The following is an 18,448-nucleotide window of genomic DNA, read 5'->3' on the forward strand; positions in this document are numbered from 1 at the left end:
TCAGTGTTGTACTTATCTAACACTAGCTATAAATTGTTGTTTTTCAGGTTGTTGGGAAGGTTACTGATCTCATCCTAACTTGAAGGCCTTTGAACCTTGAGGTATAACAGACCTCATACATTTCGTATTTAACAGTAAGCACAGACATGGTCTTGAGTGTTATCCATTTCTGAGCCTTGTGTGCGTGATGCGCTAGTGACGACACATCAGATGTGGGTGCGTCATAAGCCATGGGCATGAGTACTGTGAAAAGCTGTGAACAAACGTTCTTCCAGGAACATTGGACGCAGTGCAATGTTCATTCAAGCATTATCTGATCTTTACTAATGGTCTAAAAAAACGTGTAGCACAAAAACGTTATTTATAATATGTTCATGGAACCTTTTTTGGACTTTCATATAATATCCTTTGAATTTACTCTTTGTTCAGAGAACATTCAAAAAGTAACATTTTTAGAACTTGATGGGTACAGTAGCTGAACTTTCTTAGAACATATTTTTGTTAGCGTGGGTTTGACATGTAAGCGCATTCACGTCTTTGGGGTAAAAAAGCCTGGAAAGAAGGCATGATTTCAGAATTTCAGGGCTCATAAGGAGTTGAGAGGATCTTGCGTCACTTCACTAACTGAACTGTGCTGCTGTATTCTATTTTCAGCCACGAAGAGGTCATGGGTCATGCTGAGTTTTTGAGTGCTGATGAGTGTTTAATGATCTACATGACCGTCAGTGATAACATCCAAGACAACAAAGTGTTCCTTAATCATATGATATAAAGGGGATTATTTCCATATTGAGTACGAATTCTAAAAATCAGACTGTCAAACACACAACACTTCACTTCCACTTGCAAGAGCCTTTTTATGTCTAAATAAATTTATAATACTAAATAACACACAGATTAAGTAACCAACACAGGCAAAGCCCCAATACAGGTTAATGACGGAATTACAGTGTAATTTCCGTTCACTCAGAATTGTCTTGTGCCATTTAAATGAACCTGAAAAACGTGCAAGTTTTTAGAATAGCACGAGCGTTCAGTGTTTCGGCTTCTGTCTCATCTCACGAGTGTGTCCAGCAGATATCTCTAGTGCAGTGTGCCACGTTTCACGACAGCCGACAGAAACATATGTGTTCACAGAACTGGACCTGGCAAGGTTCTCTCAGAAGTTATGAAACCCTTGGTCTTCTGTAATGTTAATAGTATGTTTGACGTTATTTGGTTTTATAAATGTTTTCAAAAGAGTATTTATGCGTTGTTCATGGGATGTTTTTTTTTTTTTTCTGAAAACTTTAGACGTTTATCATCTGTGTTTATAAATGTTCACTACTTATTTTTTAGGACCGTCCAGAGAACATTTCAAATGTAACGTTCCAATAAAGTTTGCAAACTGATACACAAGCGAAGACACTTCATATTTTCATTGCAAGCTCATTCTGGATGCATAGTACTGTCTAAGTCATTGTATTGACATTATGATACACCACACCACAGACAAAAAATACATTACACTAATCTATCACATTTGAGTTGTGGTCGGTTTGGAAGCACCACATGTTTTCCACATTGGATTATTTTGTCCTGGTTGAAGTTTTGTGTGTAACGGAAACTTTTTCCATTTCAGTTTACTCTCTTTGATATGCTGTCTGTTACAAAACACACACAACAACCAGTTTGGTTCCGTGTTGTTGCTGTCTTATGTGTGGTGGGTTCTGCTAAAAGGTATGAATGACTCTCTTCGACACAAACCAACAGTGCAACACTTATTCACTTCCTCTTCTTTCTTTGGTTTGAGATGGAAATAGTAACCATAGGGTCACGTCCACAGGTTGATTAATCATGTCTGACAATGGTTTGCCACCATTGGCATGAGTGCTTTACATTTGGCTAGAGTGTTAGCAATTAGGTTGCTTAGACACACACACAAACGATTATAAACAGAAACCGTTTTTTTTTTGCGATACTCATCATTAAATATTAATGAGCTGCATAGAGTCACTGTAAACTTTCTGCGCGGACGTGTTCACCAGTTTGAAGATACTGGATGTAAAACAACAATGATAGAACGGATGGGACAGTAAGCTGCTCACAGGCATGGTGGGTGAGTGGCCTTGTTATTACTGGCTACTTGTTGTTTATGATGTGATATATCAAGTTGTGTTCCAGGTGGGAAACTGAAGTCACTCCACCCTCTTCCTTGAGGAAACGCTCCCAAATCAGACTATTGGTTCATTCCTGCTCAGACACAGTGAAAAATAAGCATATAATTGTTCCCTTCCTCATGCCCAAATGAGCATGGGTACTATGCCGGTCCAAAAGTTTGCAAGCAGTAAGAATTGTCTTGAAGAATTAACATTTTTACATTTTTAGTTAAGAAACAGGACCCATTAAATGGTTCACAGAAACATTTCAGTTCTAGACACACTCATGTGGTATGAATAGAAATATTGAAAATAAGGCATTTTTTTTTTTTAAATCTTAATGCTGTGAATCACAGTGCTGAGGCGGCAGGCCACACGAACGAGCCGCCAGTGGGGCATGGTCGTGACTTTCAGATCACAGACTCCGCCCTCTTTAATGTGACTTTTGAACTTTATGTGTTCATAAAACAATCTGGAAAGCTTAGTAAATGTCCTCACAAAATTTCCTGTGAGTGCAAAACATTTTTCAGGAGTAGGATATGGCTCAGTATAGATTTATATATCAATAAAACTGTTTAGAGTGACGTCCTTATTTACAGTTAAACGTGTGTGTAAGCAGAATTACCGTTTCTTAATAGACTAATGCATTAAATATTTAGATTCCAAAAAGCCTTGCTAGATAAAAGTTAAAAGGCTCAGAGAGAATAAAAGTTAATCGACCGGTCCACCCTGCAGTCATTCTTCTGTCTCATAGTGAGGGGGCGGGATTTCAGATGAGCAGATGTTTCCTTTCCAGCAGTTTTGACAGATTGCATGTGTGTGTGTGTGTGTGTTTGAGAAAGGGAAAAAACACATAATCAATGCAAGGCCTTTAATACTTTCATGGTGTGCAGTGAACAAATTAATGCACATATCAGCAGAAAAATCTGCCAATATCATATCTGAGGGGCGGGGCGTGTGATTCAGTGGCAGAGAAACTTGCATCAGAGGAGCAAAGAACAGAGACAAGAGACAGAGATAAAGATGTTGACATGACCTTTGGGCAGGAAGTGACCAGACCAGAACCTTTATTACTCTCACCCAGCGGAAACTCTTGAGACAACTATTGCAGTTTATTTCTCATGCGTCAATCATCAGTGAATTATTGAGATGCTCGCTCCAGATAACTGGTTCAATAAATTCCCCAACCAAACAGACTGAACTGCTGCTACTGCCCAATTTCTAGATGGCTTTACTTATGTGTTTAAATCTTTTTCATTCGATCCAGCTGGGTTTTCAGTGGATGTTCAGCCAGATGTGTTGGTTTGTATTCCTGTCTGTCGATATTGCCATCTAGTGGTGATCACGTGAAAACACTGCATACATAGATTGCATACGGCATTGCATAGATTTCCACAAATTTTATGTCTGGTTAATGATATTTTCTGTCAACTAAACAACCCCTACCCCTAAACTCACCCATCACAGAAACATGTGCAAAAAACTAGATTCAAATAAAACATCGTTTGGCTGATAATTATAACAGTAAATTGTCCTCACTAGTGGGTTGTCAGAGTATTTCACAATATAAATGAGGACATATTGGTCCACACAAGTTTAGATAAACAAACAAATAGACACACACACACACACACACACACACACACACACACAAACACACACACAGACTCCTTGAAATATTTTAACGCGAACAAAAATATAAAAAGTCAAATCACTCCCGAAGATGCAAAAAAAAAAAAAATGATGATAATCATAGATTTATTTATTCATGTATTTTGCATTAACATTATTGTATAGTCTATTTACAGTCGTATGAGCGCAATGGGAGTCAAGCCTGTGTTTACTTACCAATAGCCATACATACTATCTCAGCATAGCCTACAGTGAAACTTTGTAAAGCAATAAAAAATAAACACAACTCCGCACACACACACACACACACACACACACACACACACACACACACACACACACACACACACACACACACACACACATCCTGTATGCCCCTCTGCCCAACCTCCAAGATCTTTAAATCTTCAGAGTGAGGAAAAGGGCTAAGAACATCACTCTGGATCCCTCACACCCTGCCCACTCTCTCTTTGAACTGGTGCCCTCTGGCGGCGCTACAGAGCACTGACCACCAAAAACAGCCAGACACAAGAACAGTTTTTACCCCAGGCCATATCACACCTGAACAGCACATAACACACCTCAGTACTGCACATCTGTATGCACATTCACAGTTCTGTCTATGTACATTTTTTTTTTTGTGTATTTTTATTACTATGGTTATCTATACTTTATTGTCTGTTCTCCCTTTTGTATGTATGTCTGCACCTTGTTTGTATTTTCTGTACCGGAAGCTACTAACAATGAAACAAATTACTTGTGTGTGTGAACAATAAAGGCAATAAAGCTCTTTTTGTCGGCTTTATATATATATATATATATATATATATATATATATATATATATATATATATATCCATGTGCGCCACTGAATTACAGTGTTTTAATAAGAGAACTTAGGTTTGTTGAAGCCCTCCTCATAGTCCTTTACTGCACTCGTTTGATTCTTCATGTGTTTCCTGCATTTCTCCTGTCTTCCACAGAAAGCCGTGAATTCGCATTATTCAAAAATTAACGTCTATTGATTGAGCTTTTTTTGGCCCAGAAATGAAAGATCTACCCAATCTGGCAACACTGGAAATATCAGAGCGCCACACATCAGACTTTGTATTTATTTAAATCACAGACTTTGCAGTTTGACAACTGCACTAGGATAATTTCAGTTTTATTCTGACTGATCGTTAAGCTCTAGAATTTAAAGAAAATTTAAGATATCTTATGGCCAGTTTTTTCACTTCAGGTGATAATGCTGGTTCATCTTCAGATGGAGAAACTACATCTACAGCCAAAGGACAAAGAAGAGTTTCTCCTGCATCACCTGTGGAAAAACATTCAGCAAACAGGGCAATTTAACAAGACACGAGAGAAAACACACAGAAACAGAAAGACTTCACCTGCGAGATCTGCAAAATCAGTTTTCCTACATCAAAGAGAAAAACTTCATTCAAAAGAGCACAGCGTGAAGAAGGAGTTTCGCTGTATACAGTGCAGGAAGGTTTTTTTCACCACCTCTTTATAATATGAGAGCTTATATAAAGACACACAAGGACAGGTCTTTCCACTGCAGTGAATGTGACAAGTATTTTCCGCAACAATAGAAATCGTTCTATTAATAAGAGAACCCACACAGGTGAAAAGCCGTACATGTGCCCTCACTGCAAGAAGAGCTTCAGTCTCAGATCGGCTCTGAAGAACCATCTACTCATGCACACCAGTGAAAAAGCGTATCAGTGCAGTGAATGTGGAAAATCTTTTATAAGCTCAGCTTCTCTATAGTTACACCAGAAAATGCACTCTGATGAGAAACCGTATCAGTGTTCACACTGTGAGAAACGCCTCCGTCATTCGACTCACCAGGAAAGCCATGAGAGGATTCACACGGGAGAGAAACCGTACCTGTGCTCCTACTGCGGGAAGGGCTTTGCTACAGTAGTTCATTTGCTTTCAAAGTTCATCAGAGACGTCACACAGGAGAAAGACTGTATCACTGTAGTGATTGTGGGAAGAGTTATCTGAAGACAGCTGACTTAAAAACACCATATGATTCATAGAGGGGAAAAACCTTTTAAATGTTCATAATGTGACAAGGCTTTCAATCGATCAAACGTCCTTAAGGTCCATGAGTAACATCATATTGGAGAGAAACCTTACTGCTGCTCCATCTGCGTGGGAGATTCACTTTTAAATGGGGTTTTCAGACCCACCAGAAGAAACACGCTGCCCGAAAATCATCATAGCTTCATCATGTAATTATTTTTAGGTTGTGTATAAAGCCACCATGTACACCATTGACAGATATCAATTTGTACAAATAAATAGTGTTAAATCAGATTTAAGGAAAGTTACTTGTGGTATTCCACAAGGTTCGGTGCTAGACCCCAAATTGTTTGTATTGTATATAAATTATATTTGCAAAGTTTCTGAAGTATTAAAAATAGTTTTGTTTGCTGATGATACAAATTTATATTGTTCGAGAAAAAATTGCAACAGCTTCTGAACACAGTGGAAATCGAATAGATGAGTTAAAAAAAATGGTTTGATGATAATAGACTTTCATTGAATTTATGTAAAACAAAGTTTATAATATTTAGTAACTGACAAAGTAACAATAAAGTTAAAATAAGGACTGGCAATGAGGAAATAGAAAGAGTGTATGAAAATAAATTTTTGTGAGTTGTTATTGATCATAAACAATGTTGGAAACTTCATATAAATTATGTAAAGACAAAAATGTCCAAATTCATTGCAATATTACATAAAACAAACATACTCTGAATGAAAAAACTTTTTGATTATTAGGTTGATTATTATGAACCAACAAGCAAATTATCAAATTACATGCTTTAAAAATAGATGATTTAGTTGATTTATATACTGTACAGCACATGTACAAAGTTTATAATAATTTACTCCCAAGTTGTATTCAGAGGCTGTTCAAACAAGAGCAAGTCAATATAAACTAAGATGAATGTCTATGTTTAAAAAGTAAGGGCAAGAACTAATGCTAAAACAGGTGTATATCTGTCAAAGGGGAAAATCTATGGAATAATTGTGAAAAGGAATTAAAATGATGTAATTTCACTTAAGTAAAGCAATTTTAAGTAAATGTTTAAAAACATGGTGTTAAATACTTATATGTCTCATTATCAATAAATTGTGTAACTATTATTTAATATATTGGCGTAATAGCTGGAATGTGTATTTCTGTAATTATGTATGTTTGTAAATATGTACATTTTGGGAAATGTATTATGTAACTTTTGTTTATCTTGTATTGTCAAATCTAGTGAAAAAGTGAAGTACATCGTTAAATATAAAGGGTTGGCATAATATGCAAGGCTTCTGCCTACACCTTTTTCAGAAATTATGTTCGTTTATTTAATTTTTTGTGAAAAGTTGCCTGTAAGGACTGGAAATAAAGAAAATAGTCAGCTGACCTTTGACGTCTGTCTGAATTTAGATTACAAAAATAAATAATAGTTAGATGTGACTTGACTAACTGAGAGCAGATTAAGACCAGAGAAACAACCTCTTTTGGAAGACAGATTCAAACTGGTTCAAATTCACTAACCTTTTCTTGCATGAGGAAATGAAAGCTGCTGTTTACATGTAATGTATAAGTTTGGGGTTGGGTTTGGGGTTGGTATATATATATATATTTTTCCACGAAAGGCAGGATTGAGAAAAGTCCATGAGAGTTAACCTGCAAATTTGATTCTTTTCATGGTGTGATCTGCATTAGCTGATTTGTCTCAGTGAAACCTCCAGCTTAAATATCCTAAAATATGCAGGTTTTGGCTGTTTGCTCTGCACAGACCGATCGCTGTATGACATCACATATGTCAAAACACAGAGTGTATGAAAACAGGAAAACAAAGCCAAAATCTGGATATTTTTCGGCAATATTGAAATAATGTCCAGGAAATGTCCACAGTCAGTCTTAGGATTATTTTTTTTTTTCATTAATGAATCTGGTGTGGAAATCCAATGGAAGATAAACACACAGCCATTATTATTAACTTTATTATGTGTTTATCTGACTTGAATGCCAAATTGAAAGCATCTTTCCATCGTGCCATTACAGAAATATTCAAAATGTCAGAATATAAACAAACAAAACATGTTTTCAGATGTTTTGAACACCATATGCAAAACTTCACATTTGGTCTCTTCATCGTCTTGTAGGTCTGAAGTCTCTAATGTCCTCATAATTAGCGGGCAGATTTCTATAATCAGCAGGTCTGTAATTAAGCTGTTGGGAGGTCAAAGCAAAGGAGAGAAAAGAACTGAGCATTTAATGACATAAACACTATTATTTTAACCACATAATGGATTGCTAGTGACTTCCAAATTAATTTATGTTTGACTAAGTCTCCTCTGAGTTTGACGCACCTCTCACAGTGACTTTGGCCAGCGCTTCACTGGAGCCCACGTGATTGGTCGCCACGCACTTATACGTGCCGCTGTCCGATACTTTGAGCTGCGCGATCTTCAGCAGGCCGTCTTTGGTGGTCTCCGCCCCCGGTGACATAGAGGCTCCGCCCACACGCGTCCAGCGGAAGCGGATTGGATGAGTGCCGTGAGCGAGACACTGCAGACGCAGAGCGTCGCCGGGACCAGCCACAGTCTCATCCGTCAGTGTGGTGGCGTACGGAGGCGCTGAGGACCAGACCACAATACATATGAGAACACGCCCCCGAATATATTTCACCACAAAATATAATAAATCATTAGGAAATTAGGGGCCTTACAAGTTATTATTAGAAAAACAAACAAACAAACAAACAAACAAACAAAAAATCTTAATTTTTACAGTATTCTTTACTGTACTTAAAAATAAATACAAAATAATAATCAAAATGTGTTGTTTGCATACGAAATGTATTTTTAGATTTTAAACCAGTGTTTTAAAGTATTGTTACTGTATTGTGTTTAATTGTCTTACAAATAAATACACACAAATCTTTGTATTTTTACAATTTATTTTTATTTTTTTAAACGTGTATTATTGTAAGTTTACTGCACGGTTTAATTATCATTATATTAGTTATTAAAAAGGGAGTATTTTTACTGTATTGTATAACTGTCATGAAAAGTACATACACATAATAACACTAATCATTTTTATAATCATTTTAAAATTAACAATTTTGTAAACAGGTGTATTAAACTATTTGTTAAATTATTCTATTCCATATTCTATCATAATTAAATTCTATAACTATTTTTTAAGTATTCCTACAGTAAATTAAATAGTTAAGATATTCAACTATTTGGATTAACTGTCATATAATAATATTATTAATAATAATGTTTTGTAATGTACTTTTTTTATAAATGTATAAAAAGTTTAAAATCAGTGTATTAAAGTTCTTTTTTATTTTATTGTGTTAAATTCTCATAAAACTACATACATACATAATACTACAATATACATTTAATCATTAAATTTTACTTAATGTTTTACATCTAGGGTGTTTTACGGTATTGTGTTTAATTATCCTATTATAATGATCTTAAAACTAATTTTCATTTTGCAGAATCATCTGTTTATTTAATTTGTGTGTAATGGACGTGGACATGTATTCTCATGAAAACTGTAAATTGAGTGTTGATGTAAACTAAGTGTATTTCCACACACTTATTATCATTTGTGTGGTGATTGGTTTAGTCTAGAGTTAATGCTGTTTATCAAACACAGTTATACTCTTCTTCAAATCTGAAACTAAACTCCACCTGATTGCTCTTTTCAGCTTCCCATGTATTTACTTTCCCCAGAATATGACTGAAGTCCCAGTGACCAGCAGCTGACATGAGTTTCTACAGTTCAGCCTGACGACAGTCATCACAGCGTTTATTTATTTTGGTGTGAAATGTGATCTGACTCCAAATGTAAGCGATGACAAGGTCAGCAGAGATAAACTGTTAATTCAGTCACTCACAGTCCACCTCCAAGCTGCACGTAGGCCTCGGCTGAAGCCCAGAGCTGCCTGCGTGGCGTTACAGATGTACTGGCCTGGCACACACAGACTGTGTGAGTCCACTTGAACGAATATTAGGCTACAGTTTTTCCCCAGCTTACAGACGACTGTACCTGAGTCCTTCTTCGACCCCGTTATCTGAGGTCAGACTCCCGCCCGCTCATTGCCGGTGTTGCCCACGCTTCGGTGCATGGCATTTTGGACCAGGAAGATGACTGAAGTGGGTGAGCCGCAAAAAACAATAGAAATAATAATGAGTATCATGAATACAGCAGAAGTCAACGAATTACACTGACCATTTGACCAGCTCCAGAGCCAACATGCATCAAATCAGACTCAAATGTGAATTGATGACAAGGTCAGCAAGATAAGACAGTGTTTCAGTCACTCACAGTCCACCTCCAGCTGCACGAGGCCAACAAGCTGAAGCCCAGATGTGTGTGTGTGTGTGTACAGATGTACTGGTGTGACACACAGAGGTGTGTGTGTGAGTGCACTAGTGTGTGTAATGTGTAGGCACAGTGTTTCCGGCACTGGTTTGGCTACTTTACCTGAGGACCTGTCACAAATTTGTATAATGAGGGTATAGTACAGGTATTACAATATGAAGGTGGTGCCATGAGAACACTACCTGTGTCTCTTGTAGTTCAAAAGGCAGGAGAATTTGTTTCTTTTTGAATCTAAGAATGCACAATTAATTTCTTGTGAATAATAATGAGTTTGGGGTTGAATGCGGGAGATAGAAATGCGCAGTTTGTACAGTATCAAGAAACCATTACACCTATGTTTGAGTGCCCGTGAAAACCACCACTACCAATGTGTGTGTGTGTGTGTGTGTGTGTGTGCGTGTGTGTGTGTGTGCGTGTGTGTGTGTGTGTGTGTGTGTGTGTGTGTGTGTTTACCGTGGGTGGCGTGGCAGAGCATGGTCACGCGCTGACCCTCCACTGCTATCAGATCTGTTTCTGTAACTGAAGCCTGGGGAAACATGCCAGCAGAGCGCTCCGGGCTCCAGCCGGATCTCCACCTGCCCCTGCAGCAAGCCCCCCTCCCTGCTCTGGAGCACTGCACCACCAACATCCCCCAGCATCCTCTGCTGACATCACTGTCACCTTTGGTGTAGAAACAGCAATTGTGAATGTGTCATATCAGCAGATACAGGAAATCTGAATTGATAAATCCAAAAACCACTGTAGTGGATGCTTGTGTTGTCTGTTGTCGTTGGAAAAAGCTCCGCCTCCTTTCCCTGTTTGGTCCAGCTCGATGGAGGGCGGGGCTTCCCCTTGACGCTGCCCTCCAGAGTCACACTTCTCCTCCTGCGTGAGACCGACAGCGGCGCGTATGGCTTCCGCGCACCTCTGAGAGGCTCTGCATCAACAAACACACTCTGAAACCAGATCCCATCGGGCTTTGAAAGAATTCAGGTTTTAAATGATTTGTTAGCATGTTTAGATTTGGTTCAGGTTAGTTTTATTTAGTTGTAGTATTTATTAAATTCATATCTTTCGGACATTATTTAGTTTAATTTTTAATTCATTAGAATATTACTTTAAGTTTCCACCCCCGACATCTCAGCAGAAATAAAAATAAAAATAAAAAATGTGTTTTGTATGTTTACATATATAAAAAAGTGACTTTTCTCGTCTAATTGAATAGTTATTTTAACAGAAAACAACAACAACAACAACAAAAACAAAAAACTAAATAATAATAATTACTTTCAAACTGCGTTTAATTACTTGTTTTTGCTTTTACTTTAATCAAAAGCACAGAAATACATTTAGAGGACAAAACATTTAGTTGTGCAGATCACACATATCATGTTTGAGTGAATATGTTTTTTTTTTTTTTCACTGAATCAAACGTGAACATAAATAAACAAGTATTTAAGCTCTGTTTTCATTCTTTTAATTTTTTTTCTCTTTTTTAGTTTATGAATACCTCGATTTTTTTCAGGCTAGTTATGTCTTAGCATGTTGATAGTTGGTGAATAATAACTTTGACTTGGGCTGAGAGGTAACACTGGTGATTTTTCAGAGAAACCATCTGACTCACGTCTGATGGTCAGGGAGGCCGTGGTTCGTCTTTCTCTCCCGAGCATTGGCTGTGGAGATGCAGCGATACCCGCCTGGTTACGGAGACGGACATCATTGATGGTCAGGACGTCACCATCAGGTCCAGCTTCCACGTTATTCTGAAGCCACCTAAACCATAACATCATAAATCCATTAAAGGCAGATGATTCTGATGTGTCCCCTAGTCCTGTACTACGCTTTAACCCACCGACGTCTTGTCTGCCGTGCTCAGGAGATAACTTAAAACAGGGCTATTCCGTCATTAAGTATACAGCTTTGTTCAGAATATATCATCTTGCAAATGTAAGCAAATCACCTCAATCTTTTTTTCTTGAAAGAGTTTTGGTGAGATAATTGGTTTGATGTTTTATGTTGAGATCTCAGACGTTTGATTGCAACCCCGTTCTGCAAGGGAGCTAGGAATAGCTGGTTGAGGATTGTTTCTTCTGAAACATCATTTGATCTAATTGGATCTAGGAGAATCAGCTGATGTAAATCCAGCAGAAAAAAAAAAAAAAGGTAACAAAATCTTGCCACTGGGGTGGAAACACCTTTTCAAAAGTTACACTTATTGTACCTTTCGGTACCTATGATGTACACTTTAGATGCTTAATATGTAACCGTCCATGGGGCCCAATACGGGACTCTTTAGGTACAAAGGTGGGTGCCTGTTTAAAAGGTACTCCCGCCCTGCGTAAGGACAGCTTTCGTACCGTTGTTTCGAGATTGAGGATTAATGCGTGTGTTTGCTCTGTCTGGCTAAGTGATTGCTTAGGGATCTGTGTCTTTTTTTCAAGATGTTATTGACTGTGAAAATGGAACACCTTCCCAAGCGGCTGGTTTGTTTGGTGCTCTTTTACCACTCCAGCTGGCGGCGGGGTTGTGATCCGCTGGTCATCCGCGGCAGGAGAGAGAAGTTGACCGTATCGCCTGAGTGTAAACAGCAGGCTGTCCTGTCTTTCGGCCCGAACCGACACGATGGGACGCTGGACCCCCTACTGTCAATGAGGAGGAAAACAACACTGTGGACGCTCCGAGTCAATCCCACATTACTGCACACATCTCCACCTTACGGATCCTGAATGGCTTCACTGGACGTAGTTACTATGCCATGTTTGAGAAAAAATCTATTTAGGTATAATAGCAGAAAACAAAGAAGTTTTAATTTGAAGGTCTATGTCAAGATGAAACCCTGTACTCCCGTCGCGCTTGGCTGACCTTCATTACGACTGCTCTGGTAAAACAAACACAACACAAAATCACAACTCATCACATGCGTGACTTTAGTACAGCACCAAACTAGTATGTTCATGAGCAAATTTAAACCAGATGCATGTGATTTAAAGACCCCATTTTGCTCATCATTTTTTTAAGTGACTTTGAAAGAAAGCAGTGCATGAGCTAATCAGCTCTGACCGCATTGAAATAAAACTCCTTCCACAAACGAGGAGATAGCTTAGCAAATATTCGAGATGTGTGATTTATCACAGATATGGACTCAAAGCACAAAAAACTATATTAATATAATAATGCTTACACCACAGAGTGCAACAACATGACGAACAGGAACACCAGTGAAACACACAGAGGCATATTTAGCCTTGATGAAAAACACAATCTACAAAGTTTCAAACTAGCGGATCTTACATGTTTTTTTTTCTATTAACAGAAATATAAAACAGGGCTTGCATGGTTAACGGGAATATGCAAGATTTATACGTGACCGTGATTTACATCAGTGATTTACTCTTCAAATCTGTGACTTACAATCAGTTAGAAACCACAATAAAACATATCAATGAGCAATAAAAGCTGCATCATACAGGCACAAACAACCTAATCAACGGTAGCTTCGCTTTTACTAGATAATTAAGTTGTCATTAAAATGTAAAGTTACTCTTGATTACCACGTGCATAATTTAACTCAAACCCTAAAAACTACTACATGAACCCAGTATATAAAAAAGAGTCATATTCAAAAAATTGAAAACAACAAAGTAATTCGTTAAGGTTTTGTACAACATTGAAAACGTTGGCTGACTTCTGATGGGGGGCGTCAGATTTATTACAACATACTTAGACTCCTAAACTGAGTTTACGCCTTTTATTCTGAAACTAATATTAAAAATGAAGGGCAGAGGAGGAGCATTTCACCCGTGTGTCACGCGACTTTAGCAGGCTTGAGAATCAGCGCTATGCGTTTCGGTATTGTTTCATGATGGACTGATGTAGTACTTCTTTCTCACTGTCCTGGGATGCTATTTTTTGTTTTTTTTAATAACACTCCGCCTCTCTTTATCACCACAAGACACACACACCCACACACACACACACCCCACACCCACACGACACCCACACCCAAACAGTCCTACACACCACCAAGAGAGCTTATCCTGTTTTAGTAAAGTTCAGTGGATGTAGCATCTAATCATCAACCTCAATCTCGTTTTGTTTCTGTGGGTGGTTTGGCCTTTGTGGGAACTGTGTATGTGCACAACCATAAAAAATGTACCTACCATACTATTAAATGAAACGGTCCTGCTGCAACAAACCTCTGATTATCACATCTAGTTGCATACTATGCTCAAACACATCCGTGTTAATTACTTGCGATACTGATCAGACACCCAACTAGAAGTTTTTTCTGAGACTGCGAATTGTCTTCTGGGTAGGCGTTGGAGGTTCGTCCTCCGTAGATTTGTAAATGCTCCTTTTTATGAAAACCACTACAAGGTTCTTCCATCGCGATAAACTCATTCATTGTCTCAACAAACATTATGTTGAGTATGGACTGGAGTTCTCACTCTGGCCGAAGGACAAATAAACTAATTAACACTACCGTCCACCGACGAATTACCAATTAAACACCAGATGTATCACCGGGAAAAACACCAGCCATGAGTCGGCTCTTACTACTGCACTGAAGTGCCTGGCTACAGATGCAACACAAACTGCAATGGAAGTAGATAAAACAGTCGCAACATAATAGTACCTCCAGGTATTTTCCGCAACGTTCACAGCAACACTTGTTGAGTGTTGTATGTTTAAAACATAGTTTGAATCATCAGTTCAATGTGGATTTTCAACTATCAAAAGTTCAAGTGTCATGGGTGTAGAATTGATGAACCTCCTAATTCAAAAACGCCTGTTAAAATAGGGAAATAGAAGAGTATGAGATCAGTCCAATGAGTCGATGGTTGGTTTCATGTATTATTGTACCATGGCTTAGTATAGTTTATTACTCCTCTTAACCTCAGAATAACACCTAACAATGATAGCTGTCACTGTCTGGCTACTATGTTTATTACTGTAGATTTGGAAATACATGGGGAAACCCATGGTTCATATGTTTCATAGCCAGAGTTAATAAGGAATGAGTGTCAATGAAACTGTGTGTTGGATTCTGGTGGTTTTTTAAAGAGTTTTCATCATCTGCCAAACACAGAAGTCCAGAGTCCTGAACTGTGTGTGTGTGTGGTGTGTGTGTAGTGGTGAATGAGAGATAGGAGATAGATGGGGCGATAGAGAGGAACAGTGAGGGATGAGAGAAAGTACGAGAAGGAGAGAGGAGAGTGTCACAAATGAGTGTCCCACATAATAACTCTCCAGTTACTAGAACAGTGATATTTTACTACAGAGTTCATGCAGAGAACAGATGCTCGGGAACTAGTTTCCCCCTATCCTGGTCATGTTACCTTCTAATTTACCTTCTCCGAAAAAAATGCTGAATGTGTGTCCACAAATAGCTCAATTTTTATTAATATAAATGTGATTCATGTTGCCGTTAGGAAATGTTCAAACCGATCATTATTAAATTACAATTTTATGAGAGGATTACGCAACACCAAACGGTGATTCGATTTACACTGCTACGGAGAAGCAGATTGTCCGGTCCACCTGACATTTGGAAAGTGGTTATGTATCTCTATGGGATGTATAAGCCATACGGTATTGAAACAAGAATCATGACCAAAACAAGTGACAATGACCACATTGATCAACATGTTTAACGTTGTAGAAGTCATTTATGTAGGGGTTATCAATGCAACACCTCTTGTGGAAAACATTTGACTCAGCCATAGTAAAAATCATAGAAATACGCCTATAAAACGAACATATTAGCCTCTGACTCAGTTAAGCACAAATCCCGCCCCCGCACGTGATTCTAGAGATTTCATTTGCGTCTAGAATGTTGTTCTCTGAACTAAATGCTTTCGGGCCATCTAGAAATTAAAATTAAAAATCTTAAGATTTCTAATAGTGCAAATATCTTTTTTACTACGATCTCCAATGATTTTGTGATTAGTGCTTCTGTCGTACTTGAACATTGGGTGCTTGCGCATTTAACAGATTGACTCTACAGTACTCTTTACATATGTTTAAGAGCGATTAACAATGTTGCTTTCAATACCATTCATAATGTACACACATGTATAAAACATCCCACTGAGTATCTAATCCACATAAACAAGCAGTGTGTGACAAAAGGGTAAACTAAAACAGGTCCACACATACCTCATATCTCTTTACCTTTGACTATGCGCACGACACTGTTTTACCAGCTATGTGAAAACTATTGTGTCTACAGTGCCTCTAGAACGAAAACATGAACCCTGGACAATCTTGTACATCCTTCGTTAGTCCTTGTGTTCTACATGACCAACTGATTTAAAAGAAAAAAAAAAAAAATGCAATACCATTTCCAGAAGAAAAAAACCATAAAAAAAACACATCAAATGTCTTTTTCTTCACTGTGTACTTGCCTTGACTCAGTATGCCAAATTTCTGGATTCCTTCTGAGAAGAATAGGGCATTCATATGGATGTCTTGGCAGGTTGTTATTTTCTGCAAATTCACTATCACGACTGCCCATCCAAAACAAGCAAAAGAAAATAGATACTATCATCTATATATTCTATAATAGTAATATATAGTATATTATATGTTTGTAGGACTGTATGAACGATTCATCTATACTATAGTATATAATATGATGATATCGAATATGTATTATATCTATCATAATAACGATCGCATATGAAACCAATAATTAATCCATTTGAGGATTGCATAAGTATTACAAGAATGATGAGCATTGATACGTAGATGAATAGTGGGAGAGGACTGTAAATCAAAAATAGGACACATACATGATGAAACTTGTTTGATGGAAACAAGACTAAACCTTCCATTATTAGGATGTATGTCTACTTACAAGGATTAAAGATAAGAGACACCTTTTTAAGACACTTGTATCACGTCATCCTTTAGCTTTATGTGTGTGTGTGTGGGTTGTGGTTGTGTGGGGTTATAATAGCATTGAAATGCCGCCATAGTGTTTGAGGCCACAAATGTTACAAAGCTGTCCATTAAGTTGAAGTTATCACACAGTCCTCGCTCAAGCCGCTCACGTCGCTCTGTTTGGCTTCATTACAGTGTGCTCCTTAGCACTGGGAGCTCCCTCTGCTGTCCATAAGGTGCCTCTGCGCACCAGCAATTTTCAAACCCAGCCTCCAGTATTTGGGCCACGCCTCCTAATTTGCATACACTCCTCAATCCCCAAATGCCCAATCCTCAATCTTTAAATTCCCAATCCTAAATCCTAAATGGCTATGACCAAATGCCCAACCCTAAATAGAAATTGCCCAATCCTAAATACAAAATGCCCTATCCTAAATACCAAATTAATTTTCGACTTGGACTTTAAGTTTAAAATTTAGATTTTTAGTTTTGGTTTAAGACTTTTAGTTTTAGACTTTTAGTTTATAATCTGACCAAATAATCCCTCCATACATCCGGTAACCGAATCTTGAGTGAAGCATGAGCATGCTTTTCATTTTATGGTGTATCACGCATTTAATTCTTTAGTAGCGATTTTGATACTTAGTCATGCAGATGTCTTTCCTGGTGAATATAGCATAAAATCATACTTGGATGACAATGTACATCTGTTTCTTATAATATAATTTATATTTTCTTTAGCAAAGAAAACAAATAATAAATAGTCCACCGGTAATGTCCCGTTGAGTTTTACAAACTTGGTCGTCATGAATTATAAAAGGAGGAGGACACAGATACATCCAAATGGTTATGGATAGCTCTAGATTCAGTCACTGAGTTGAAAGAGTTTGTGCACCATTGCTGTGTGTTAACCATATCAAGCCAAACACACAAACAGTGGGTGAGTATTTGAGTCCATTATTTTGTGCGTCTCAAATTGTATAAGTCAATGTTTTTCATTATTAATAAAGCGAATTACTCATGACTTGTTAATTTCTCTCAGTACAGTAAAACTCATTTGGCCCTTAGACATAACTATGCTCTACTGAACACTCGTTCCTCAGCCAACAAACATTACACTGCTGATGACATTATCATTGAGAGACAGTTGGACTTGCTCCTACTCATTGAAAACTGGCAATCACTAATGACTTTTACTGAGCTTAACTTGTTAGTATGTAATCTATCAACATTATATACAGCGTCCTTGGGTTCTTGAAAGTAACTATATAAATAAAACATTATTATTGTTATTATTATTATTATTACATATATGCCAATATTTTAAATATATTGTAGATATATAACAAATTTTCACATGCTTACTGCTTGAGTGCATGCACTG

The 18,448-nt window shown here is 37.6% G+C and overlaps 1 protein-coding gene across 1 annotated transcript; it reads right to left on the reverse strand.

Annotated features, from left to right (window-relative positions):
* Positions 1-7,777: 7,777 nt before the first annotated feature.
* Positions 7,778-12,721, reverse strand: LOC122147489 (V-set and immunoglobulin domain-containing protein 2-like). The gene is made up of 5 exons (XM_042770456.1): positions 12,684-12,721; positions 11,804-11,952; positions 10,144-10,212; positions 8,163-8,429; positions 7,778-8,022 (listed from the first exon to the last, which is right to left on the reverse strand). Exons 1-5 carry the CDS (start codon positions 12,719-12,721, stop codon positions 8,018-8,020), a joined length of 528 nt encoding a protein of 175 aa, XP_042626390.1. The 3' UTR covers positions 7,778-8,017.
* Between the last annotated feature and the right edge of the window lie 5,727 nt (positions 12,722-18,448).

The sequence above is a fragment of the Cyprinus carpio genome, chromosome A1 (genome assembly GCF_018340385.1).
Source record: "Cyprinus carpio isolate SPL01 chromosome A1, ASM1834038v1, whole genome shotgun sequence".
Taxonomy (NCBI): domain Eukaryota; kingdom Metazoa; phylum Chordata; class Actinopteri; order Cypriniformes; family Cyprinidae; genus Cyprinus; species Cyprinus carpio.

Bases quoted from the DNA above. Each gene is read 5' to 3' on its own strand.
- LOC122147489 (XM_042770456.1), bottom strand. From the start codon at position 12,721: ATGACCAGCGGATCACAACCCCGCCGCCAGCTGGAGTG. The intron at 11,953-12,683 runs GTAAAAGAGCAC...GTTATGGTTTAG, and splicing joins CCCCGCCGCCAGCTGGAGTG to GTGGCTTCAGAATAACGTGG. The intron at 10,213-11,803 runs GTGAGTCAGATG...GTGTCACACCAG, and splicing joins GGCCTCCCTGACCATCAGAC to TACATCTGTACACACACACA.